The 12,141-nt window shown below is 36.2% G+C and overlaps 1 protein-coding gene across 3 annotated transcripts in view; it reads left to right on the forward strand.

Annotated features, from left to right (window-relative positions):
- The window catches only part of MFSD14B (major facilitator superfamily domain containing 14B), an 88,714-nt gene that overhangs the window by 25,320 nt on the left and 51,253 nt on the right, over positions 1 to 12,141 (forward strand). For all 3 annotated transcript variants that reach the window (XM_033123548.1, XM_033123550.1, XM_033123549.1), the window contains one exon: positions 8,669 to 8,731. In XM_033123548.1, the coding sequence (XP_032979439.1) occupies positions 8,669 to 8,731 (63 nt within the window). The remainder of the gene's footprint in view (positions 1 to 8,668; positions 8,732 to 12,141) is intronic.

Raw genomic sequence — 12,141 nt, forward strand, 5'->3', positions numbered from 1 at the left:
ATCCTAATAGTTTTAGGATTAATCTGTAGATTTTTATATGCACAGTCATATCTTTTGTGAATGATAACAGTTTTTAACTCCTTCAGCCCTTTTTTTTTTCTGTCCCCTTTCCTCGTTGCATTGACTATGACATCCAGTACAGCGTTGAATAGAAGCAATCATAGTCAACATCCTTATCTCATAGATGATGTGTGGTAGAAAGCAATCTAAAATTCATCATTAAGTATGATGTTTGCTGTAGATTTGTTTTTGTAGATATTCTTTTTCAGAGAAATGTAGTTCCATGGTGTTACTGTTTTGCTTAGCGTTGTTATGAGTGTTAAAGTTGTTATGAATAAGTGTTAAATTTTATCAAATGAAGTTTCTGCATAATAATTAGATTTTTTTCCCTTTATTCTGCTTATGTGGTCAATTATATTGATTTTTGAATGTTAAGACACCCTTTCATTCTTGGAATAAATCCCACTCGGTTGTTTTGTATATATATACATGCGTACATACACATATATGGATGTATATACATATGTATACATATATACGTGCATATGTGTGTATATACATATATACACACATATGTACATATACAGAGGGTGCCAAAAAAATGTATATGCCTTTTAAGAAAGGAAAAAACTGTATTAAAACTGTAATAATATACGAGGTCTGACAATTAAGTTCGCGAACTTTCCACCGTGCCCTTATATTAGCAGCACTGTACAAACAGCTTGGTAAGATTTCATAACGTTGATATGTCATTGTCTCAGTCTCACAGCTGTTTTCGTGTCGAGGTGTGATGCTGTCTTGCTGAATGGCGTTCATTATTGTGTGTTTTTGTGTACTGTCACGAGAATGTCTGAGTTTGAATTAGAGCAACAAATAAACATTAAATTTCTTGTTAAACTTAGCAAGAGTGAAAGTGAAATCAGGGACATGTTAGTCCAAGTTTGATGATAATGCCATGAAGAAAACAGCAGTGTACAAATGGATTAATTGTTTTTCTGAGGGGAAGGAACGTGTCACTGATGAAGAGAGGTCAGGGCAGCCTGTAACGAGCAGAACTGATGAAAACATGGCAAAAATTCATCAAACTGTGTGTCAAAATCCTCGCCTGACTGTGAGAAATATAGTAGACCAAGTAAACATCAAGGGTGAAACAGGAAAATCTTAACTGAAAATCTTGGCATGAGAAAGGTGTGTGCAAAAGTGTTCCCAAAAGAACTCACCAATGAACAAAAGCAAAGGAGAGTCGAAGTTTGCTCAGACCTTTGGGAGAGGCAGGATGATATTTTGGGCCATGTTATCACTGGTGATGAAACTTGGGTGTACCAATATGACCCTGAAACAAAGCATCAAAGTGCACAAGGGAAGTCAGCCAGTTGTCCACGACCAAAAGAGTTCCGTCAGTCCAAATCAAGAGTCAAAATGATGTTGCTAACCTTTTTTGATATCTTTTTTGATATCAGAGAGATTATTCATAATGAATTTGTACCAACTGGACAGTTAACCAAATTTACGATTTCAAAGTGCTGAAAAGGCTGCTTGAAAAAGACAAAAACGACCTGAACTTTGTGCCAACAATTCATGGCTCTTGCATCATGACAATGCACCATCTCACCTGGCACTGTCTGTGAGGGAGTTTTTAGACAATAAACAAATAACTGTATTGGAATACCCTCTCTATCACTTGATCTGCCCCCCCATTGACTTCTTTCTTTACCCGAAGATAAAGGAAATACTGAAAGGAAGACATTTTCATGACACTCAGGACATCAAGGGTAATACGACGACAGCTCTGATGGCCTTTCCAGAAAAAGAGTTCCAAAATTGCTTTGAAGGATGGACTAGGCCCTGGCCTCGGTGCATAGCTTCCCAAGGGGAGTACTTCGAAGGTGACGGTAGTGATATTCAGCAATGAGGTGTGTAGCACTGTTTTCTAGGATGAGTTCGTGAACTTAATTGCCAGACCTCATATACCAATGACAAAAGATGAATACAAGTCACGTTTGATTTCTGCGATTAAAAGAGGTGCTCAAAATGGTTACCATCAGCGTCCAGACACTTCTGATTATGGCGAACTACTGCTTGAGCAACATTGACCAAAGTGTCCACTTGTATCACTGTGCATACTGTGTCAATTTCTTCGCACAGTACCATGCGTCTGAAACTTATCACGAATGCATGCAATTGTTAGACGTGTTGGAGGTTCTGTTGCATACTCACGCTCCATTGTCGTTTACTTCCACAGCATTCTTGAATTTCAAATACCATTTCAAAATGGTCTTGCGTTCCTTGCATGACAACTGTACTTGTGATTTTCTTGAACAGTCCTGCCTGTCATGTGGTGACACTAGCGTTTGTTTGATTAATGCCATCTTTTCAGTGAACGTCATACTGCACATTGCTATCATAATCCAATTTAATTTCCAAAAGTAATTCATAGATAATGTCTCTTAAAATGTGTATACATTTTTTGGCACTCCCAGTATATATACATTTTTCTTATATATATCGTTGGGTATGATTTACTAGTATTTTGTTAGTGTCTTTGCATCTATGGTCATAAGAGAGATTAGTGTGTAATTTTCTTGTAATGTTTTCATCATATTTTAGTATTAAGATTTTGTTGGCTTTGTAAAAATTAATTTGAGGGAGACTCAAGATGATAGAGTGGATAAACACTGTGCTTGCCTTATCCTGTGAACACATTAAAATTACAACTAGATTATAGAACAATCAACCTGGAGAACCATCTAAAGTCTAGCTGGACAGAAATTTTATTACTAAAGATACAAAGAAGAAGCCATGTTGAGCCTGGTAGGAGGGGCTGAGATGCAAAACAGGCTGGGCCCACACCCACGTGTGGCGGTTGCAAATTGAGAGAGATATCTCAGCCACAGAGGTTCCCCATGGAGTAGCGAGGAACTGCAGCTGCACACCAGGCTTTCTAGCCCATACTGGTGCCGGGAAGAGGAGCCCCTACAACAAATAGCTATGAAAAACAGTGGGGATTCTGACTGTCTGGGTGGGATGGAAGGCTGTGGGAAACTCAGATGTCCTCTTAAAGGGCCCGAGAGGCACTCACCCTGGGCTCCAGTGGAGGGACTGTGACTTGTGGGGGCATCGGAGACATGGAGAGAGGCTGAGTTGTGTAACTTCAGGGTGAGGACTGGAGGGACAGTCACCACTTTCCCCGTGTGGGGCCTTCCTCCCGTGCAGCTGGCAGGCGGCTACCATCTTTTCTGTGTCGCGCCCATTCCTTACAGGCCAAATCTGAATCTGATTGGCCTGGTGAACTGTGCTGCTACCCCCTGCTGACTCACTGAGCAACTAAACCTTACAGGAGCTGGCAGGATGCAGGAGGCCTTGGAGTGTCCTGGCTTTTTGTGCAACTACCCCAGACCCATTACTGGTGGCAGCCATCCTCGGTTTGCAGTGTAGCCTCTCCTATGCATCTCCAGGTACAGTGCAGGCAGTGACCAACTGTGGATTGTTTTGTAGCTCCTACCAGGGAGTCCGTGGCCGATCACAGGCCATGGCTGACCTGGCCCTGCACTGGAGCCCCTCCCAGGAGGCCCCAGAACCAGCATACTTGGAGGTTGGCTTCAGATCACAGCAGAGCACCACCCAATTAGTCTCACAAGTGGCACACCCAAAGTGTGGTCTCAACAGGTACCAGAGCCTGCTGGGGTGAATTCCCCTAAGTGGGGTAAGCCCCTGCATAGCAGTCCATAAGCTGTGGACGTGGTGAAACTCCACAGCCAGTGCGACTGAGGGTCAGTACCACCCACTGACATGTCAACAGCAATCAAGGTCCAATTATAACAGATGGGCCCACACAACCCACACGGTAGACACTCCTGGAGCACCCAGCTGCCGTGACCAGGGTGATTGTGCCACTGGGACCCACAGGGCACCTAATACCTAAGGTCACCTGGCAAGATCGGGAGACGTAGCAGATGTACCTAATACATAGAAACAAACAGAGAGGGGCAGCCAAATTGAGGAAACAAAGAAATATGTCCCAAGTGAAAGAACAGGAGAAAACTCCAGAAAAAGAACTAAAAATGGAGGCAAGCAACCTACCAGATACAGAGTTAAAAAACAATGGTTAAAACACTGCTCAAGGAACTTAATGAGACCTTCAGCAAAGAGATAGCAAGCATAAAGAATGACATAGAAACTATAAGAAAGAACCAGTCAGAAGTGAATATAATAACTGAAATGAAAAATGCACTAGAAGGAATCACCAGCAAACTAGATGAAGCAAAAGATCGAATCGGTGATTTGGATGACAGAGTAGCAGAAAACACCCAATTGGAACAGAAGAAAAAAAAAGAATCCCAAAAAATGAGGATAGTTTAAGAGACCTCTGAGACAACATCAAGCATGCCAACACTTGCATCATAGGGGTACCAGAGGAGAAGAGAGAAGGCAAGGTATTGAAACCCTATTTGAAACAATGTGATGGAAAACTTTCCTAACCTCACAAAGGAAATAGACATACAATATTCCAGGAAGTGCAGAGTCCCAAAAAAGATGAACCCAAAGAGTCCCACACCAAGACACATCATAATTAAAATGCCAGTTGTTACAGACAAAGAGAGACTCCTAAAAGCAGCAAGAGAAAAGCACTTAGTAAGCAACAGGTGAGCTCCCATGAGACTGTAAGCTGATTTCTGAACAGAAACTTTGCAGACCAGAAGGGATTGGCAGAAAATATTCAAAGTGATGAAAAGCAAGGACCTACAACCAATGGTACTCTACCCAGCAAAGCTATCATTTAAAATCAAAGGACAGATAAAGAGCTTTCCAGACAAGAAAAAGCTAAAGGAGTTCATCACCACAAAACAGTATTACAAGCAAGGAATCTTAGAGGGACTTAAGACAAAAATAAATAAATGAATAAATAAATAAATAATAAAATGGCAATAACTACATATCTATCAATAATTACTTTAAATGTAAATGGGTTAAATGCTTCATTCAATAACAGGGTGGTTGAATGGATAAGAAAACAAAACCCTTACATATGCTGTCTACAAGAATCTCAAGATTGAAAGCCACACAGACTAAAAGTAAAGGGATGGAAAAATTTAATTTCATGGGTGGGGGGGGGATCTGGGGTAGCAATACTTATACCAGACAAAATAGACTTTAAACAAAGGCTATAACAAAAGACAAAGGAGGACCTAGTAATCCCACTTAGAGGACACTTCTTTGCCTTTTAACTGGTGTATTTAATATACACCAGTTAGTGACAGAAATAATAGGGTAAGTATGTTTGAAGTGAGGGAGATTATTTTGAGGGGGATTAATTGAAATGTGTCCTTTTAGTATATTAGAATTCAGCATTATTTTATTCTTTGTACCACAGTTCTAAGTTGGCAGACTCCAACTAACGAAATACACATGGAGTCTGTAAGTTGTTTTGTTTTGTTTTTCCTTTTTGCCTTCTTTCCCATTGAGTAGTTATGGTAATTTTTCTCCTGTTAGAAGTGTTCTGTTCTATTCCTGTCATTTTTGAGGTTACCATGGCATTACAAGCAAACTTATCAAAGTCTAATATTAATCAATATCTTTACCCTCATCCAGAATAATAATGTTAGCATAACTGAGGTAAATGAATTTAAACACTTTAAAATATAAAATGTATATTTACCTCATTTATGCTTATACTGACAAGTAGTTTAATTCTGTAAAATTGAAAATAAAAGATATAGCACATTTTGCTGTAGTAAAATTTCTTTTTAATTTAAACATTCACTGTATTTTTTTTTTTATCACACCTCGTATATACTCGTACAATGGAATACTGCTCAGCCAGGGAAGGGAATGGGTTCTTGCCATCTGCTGCGACATGGGTGGACCTGGAGGGTATTGTGCTGAGTGGAATATGTCATACAGAGTGAAACAGATGCAGTGCAATTTTGCTTACATGTGGAATCTAAAGGACAAATTAAACAAACAAACAAAACAGAAACAAACTCATAGGTACAGAGAAGATTTTGATAGTTGCCATACGGAAGGGGAGTTGAGGGTAGGTAAAAGAGGAGAAGGAATTAAGAAGTACAGATTGGTTGTTACAAAGTAATCATGGGGATGTAAAGTGTAAGGAATATAATTAATAATATGGTAATAACTATGTATTTTGTCAGATGGGTACTAAATTCCGGATGATAGATGGGAAGGGGGTTGGGGAACAGGGTGAAAAAGGTGAAGGGATTAAAAAGTATGAACTGGTAGTTAAAAAATAGTCATGGGGATGTAAAGTATACAGAATATAATTAATAATATGGTCATAAGTATGTATAGTGACCAGTGAGTACTAGACTAGAGAGGGAAATCATTTCTTAAGTTGTACAAATGTCTAATCTCTATGCTGTATTAATATAAAATAATATTGAATGTCAGCTATAATTGAAATATTACAAAGGGGGGAAGGTGAAGGGCAAGTAGTGGTTCAAATTTCTGGGTATAAAAGTCATGTGACTAACATGCAGCATAGGGAATACAGTCAATATTGTGACAGCGTGGTATGGTGTCAGATGGTTGCTGGACTTACCATGGTGATCACTTCTTTAGGAATATAAATGTTGAGCAACTATGGTATACATCTGAAACTGACATAATGTATGTTAGCTATGTTTTTAAATAAAAATCTTAAAAATTTTTAATCTGAAAAATGTCTCTATTCTCTGCAAAAGTTTGAATGAGATTGGTGATATTTTTTTCTTTAAATGTTTGGGAACATTCACTGGAGCTGAAGTTTTTCATTTTTGCCACAATTTTTAATTACATTTAATTTTTTAAAATAAGATGTGACTAGATTTTCCATTTCATCTAGTATCTGTTTTATGTTTTTCAAGTTTCTTCACTAAATGTATAGGTTTATTGGCATAAACCTGTTCATAATATGTTCATTTTTTTAAAATTTAGGTATAATTGACATAAAACATTAGTTTTGGATATAGAACATAATGATTTGATATTTTTTGAGAAATTATCACCATTATAGATCTAGTTAACATTCATCATCATACATACTAGTTAACAAAAATATTTTTTCTTGTGATGAGAACTTGCATGTACTCTCTTAGCAGCTTTCAAATATGCAATACAGTATTATTAACTATAGTCACCATGCTTTCCATTACATCTCTCTGACTTATTTATTTTATAACTGGAAGTTTGTAACTTTTTCTTTTGTAACATCACTGTTCATTTATATTTCCCATTTTCTTTGTTCTTTATTTTATTCTGACTTTTGGACCTTACATCTTCTTTTGGAAAAAAGATTACCTTCTTTCTTCCAAAAGTGTCTGTTTTGTATTTCATTAGTTGGAGTCTGTAAGTTAGTAAACTCATTACTGTAAGTTAATAAATTATAGTATAGTTTTTGCTAGGTCAAAAAAATGTATATATTTGCCTTTGTCCTCAAAGGACATTTTAACTGAGTATAGAATTTCACGTTGGCATTTGTTTTGTTTTTTCATTATGTAGATTATAAGACAGCATGCTTCTTGTCTGAGTTCCATTGTTACTGTTACAAAACCATCTGTTAGACTGTTGTTACTTTGAAGGCAATCTGTCTGTATTTTTCTGGCTGCTTTTTAAATTTTTTCTTTGATTTTCTGCAGTTTGAATTTGATTGTGAGTGTGGATTTACTTTTACACTGTTTAGAATTTGTTAGGCCACTTTAATTTCTGCATTGATGTATGTCATTGGTTCTAGTACATTCTCGGCTCCTAAAATAATTTTTATTGGATCCTCTTTGTCTCTTAGCTTTTTCTTTTATATTCTGTCTTTTTGTATTTCCATGCTGCATTCCAGATAACTTCTTTTGACCTACTTTTGGGTTCAGTAATTCTCTTTTCAGTTATATCTAATCTTTTTCAACATATCCATTGAGTTCCTTTAAGTTAATATATTTTTCCCGTTCTGGAAATTTATTTTTCAGTGTGCTATGGTCTTTTTTACAGTTTCTAGTTTGAAAGTTTCAAACTTGTTTTCTATATCTTGGAACATAGTAAGCATATTCATTTTAAAGTCTGTGTTAGGTAATTCCAAAATGTGAAGTCTTTGAGAGTCTTTGTTTTTGTTTGTTGCTATTTTTGCCCATTTCCTTTTGTATCTGATTACCTTTGATTATGTGCTGGTCATTATATTTGAAAAACAATGTATGCATGGTTGTTTTGAAGCCTAACTGATGGCCTTTTCAGCAGTTCTTTTAGATTTTTTTCTTTTAGACATCTGGAATGTAGAATCACGATAATCCAAATTTAAGGCTTAACATTTCCTGGACAACACTAGGTGGCATAAAACTGGGCTGCAGGTCCATACCTGGTTGTGTATAACCCTTGTGGACCTGCTTAAAATTGTTGGTGGTTGAGTGGGTAGCCAATTAACAATTTATTTTTGCTGCAAATACTTTTGTAGCAAACGCAACTGAATGCTGGGATTATCTTTTTAGGTTCTTGCCTTACTTAGATTTCTGCCTTACTATCTTGTCTTTTCATACTTTTAGGATATTTTTCATATTTCATTGATACTTAAGATTTTTTCATTGCTGGGTTTCATCTTATATACCTAGCCTGCCATTAACAGAGGCAGAAATCTTTCCCTTTAATTTGCTTTTGAATTTGTCTTGATGTTTGTTTGCTTTTTTTGTAGGTTCTACATGAAACATTTCCTCAACACACATTCCTCATGAATGGTCTCATTCAAGGTGTAAAGGTAAGAACAATTTTTGTGTGTTTTTTGTGTGAATGAAGCCAAGAATCCTTAGTAGTTTAACTCTGGAAGTTTAAGGGATTTAGAAAAACAAGTACTTGTTGTTCTGGAGACCCAACTCTAAATTTTTAGCTAGATTATCAAAGTCAAAATAAAAGTCTATAAGGCATGAAATGATTTACTGGTAAAAGCAGTACTTTGTTTTTATTAACATGTAGACAGCAGTTTCTAAATGGTTTAATTGTATTAACTTTTAATTGTTCCACCTATCAACAGATAAAAATGGGCAAGTGTTACTGTCTTCTTTTGAGATATACTTTGAGATTGAGGAAAAAGGAAGTACCAAGATTTAGTTGGGTATATAGTCTTTTGGCAAGACTGGTATTCTAGCTACAACTTTCTGAGCTCTCAACCCCTTAATTAACCTTAATTTATTGTTTAAATTTTAATGTGCTATTTATCAAAAAATCAATACATTTTAAAAATTTAAATATAATGTTAAAATACAGTGTATGTTTCAGTCCCAATTCAACATAAAGCATACGGTTATAGTGTCTAATTTGCCCTGCCCAGCTTAGATAATACCAATCTCTACATGATTTTACTTTGTGCTGAGCAGCACACTTTAAAGTATGTAATTTTACTAACAATTGTCACCTCAATAAACTTTAAAAAAAAATTATGTTCTGATAATTTGCTGGATTGAATTCACAGCTTTAAGCAGTGTAATTGTAAGGAACACTATTCTTTGCCTATTTTCAAAAAGAATTTTAGAATGCTTACAATAACATAAGCAAAACAAGGCAATTTAAATTAAGGGTGAAACAAGAAGTTTTTTAATAGTCATTGAAAGAAAGAGGAATATTATCAAGAATCTGGTGTGGGTTGTTTAGGCACTAGTTTATAAACAGTGTAAATAAAAAGAAAAACTAAACCCATGAGAGTGAGCATTGATAAAAATATAATGTAAGATTATCCTTACAATAGATTGTTCGAAAAGTTACCCCATAGATCTATTGTCTTGTAGACTAGCTAATAAAATATATTTTAGTCTCATTATGCAAAATAAAACCAATTAGGTCTACATCCTAAAGCCGAGCAGCATGCTACACTTTCACTTAGAGACATTTACAGTGTTATTCTAAAAAAAAGCATAAAACAAAAGGCTTTTGGATTGATTCAAAAGCTTGGACAAGGCCTACTCAACTCCAATAACGGTTGAACTTCAACTTACTGAATTTTTTTTTTTATTAGTTTCAGGTGCACAAGACAAAGTAATATTTAGACGTTTATCATTTATATCCCTCACACTGTGTCAACCCCCCTCCCCCCATCCACTATCCCTCTGACATTGCACACAGCCGTTACATTTCCGCTGTCTCTATTCCTAATGCTGTACTCCGCTTTTTGTAAGTATATACATACATATATATGCATATATATATATATACATATATATAAAATTATAGTTGGCATTCATTATTGTTCAGCTTCAGGTGAACTTACTGAATTTTAACAAAGACTTATATTAATATACTTTAGTAATTGGTCATTGTTTCAGAGGTGGGGGTACAATAATAGAATCCTACAGCAAAGCATAGCTATATTAAGATATCTTAATATGCATGTGAGCACAGTGCAATGAATATGGCTTCAAAATGCTTTAGCTTTAGATCTCTGCTCCGCACCTTACTTAACCATGTTACCTTAGTCTTGTAATTTAACCACCCTAGCCTCAGTTTCATTATTCATGAAGTGAGAAGGATAAAAATCTTTCTAATAGGGTGATTATGAGGATTAAATGAGCCATATGTATAGCTATTAGCAAAATACCTTCATATGCTAAATCCGGTGCATGTTGCAAAGAAAAGTATGAGAAAACCAAAAACTATTGGAAGGAAATCTTGGTGACTGTTTCTTACACTGGTTTGGGGAAAGATTTTCTTTTTTTAGGGTAAGAATTCATAAAGGAAAAGATTGAGTCGTTTACATAAATATTTTAACTTTGGTAAGTCAAAATCATCATCAAAATTAAAAAGACAAATGGCAAAGTAATAATTAGACATTTACACCCCTCATAAGGTGATACCTCCCCACTCTACTACCCTTCTGACATCATATATATTGGTTACAATTCCATTGACTATATCCCCTATGCTATACTTTATGTCCCGTGAATAAATATATATTATGTATATATAGATATTTAATTATATTTGGTAGTCAATATTATTCTACTGCAGCTTATCTACAGTAGCATCTCCTGAAGTGAGGGAGCTATGAGAGGTGCGTTCTATAGCAACACTGCTCAAAGTGTGATCCACAGACAAAAATTGGTTATGATTTGTAATAGGTAAGAACAGAAATTGAGAGCAAATATTTAGAAACCTTAATAACAATTTGACAGAATAACTAATAACCGATGAATCTAATAAAAAGTCCTTTTAAAAAAATTTAAAAAGGACAAATGACAAAATGTTTTTGCAACATATATAATAGAAGGAGGAATATAAAAGCATTCTCAGAGTAGAACATGGGAAAATTCCTGTATTCTGGAAGGGCAAAGAAGGACGTAAGCTGGCAGTCTACAGAAGATGTCAGGGTAAAAATAAATCTATCACCAGTAAGCAGTGAATCTCAAATGAGATGATATTTTCATATATAGATTGGTTTAAAAGTTTAAACTGACAAGAACTAGTTTAGTGTGTGTAAATTGGGTCCCCATGCACTTTTTTTTTTTTTTAATTTATTTTTAATTTATTGGGGTGACAATTGTTAGTAGAATTACATAGATTTCAGTTGTGCAATTCTGTATCACATCATCCATAAATCACACTGTGTGTTCACCACCCAGAGTCAGCTCCCCTTCCATCACCATACATTTGATCCCCCTCACCCTCATCCCCCACCCCCCAACCCCCTTACGCTCTGGTAACCACCAAATTACGTTCCCCAGATTAATTTTCAAACCCCGTGGCCATCCTGTGGTCACCGACTGCCCTCCAATCCCCTCACCCTCCCCCCCACCCCCGACCCCTCCCGCCCATCTAGCAACCCTCAGTTTTTCCTCATTGTCTCCCAAACTGTTTCTGATTAGTTCATTCACTTATTCTTTTCTTTAGAATCCGCAAATAAGTGAGATCATATGGTACTTATCTTTCTCTGTCTGACTTATTTCACTTAACATAATGTTCTCTAGATCCATCCATGTTGTTGCAAATGGTAAGATTTCTTTCTTCTTTATGGCTGCATAATACTCCATTGTATAAATGTACCACAGTTTCTTAATCCAGTCATCTACCGATGGGCATTTTGGTTGTTTCCATGTCTTAGCTATTGTGTATAGTGCTGCAATAAACATAGGAGTGCATAGAGATTTTTGAATTGAAGTTCTGGATTTCTCCGGATAGATA

This window comes from Rhinolophus ferrumequinum, chromosome 12 (assembly GCF_004115265.2).
Source record: "Rhinolophus ferrumequinum isolate MPI-CBG mRhiFer1 chromosome 12, mRhiFer1_v1.p, whole genome shotgun sequence".
In the NCBI taxonomy this organism is placed as follows: domain Eukaryota; kingdom Metazoa; phylum Chordata; class Mammalia; order Chiroptera; family Rhinolophidae; genus Rhinolophus; species Rhinolophus ferrumequinum.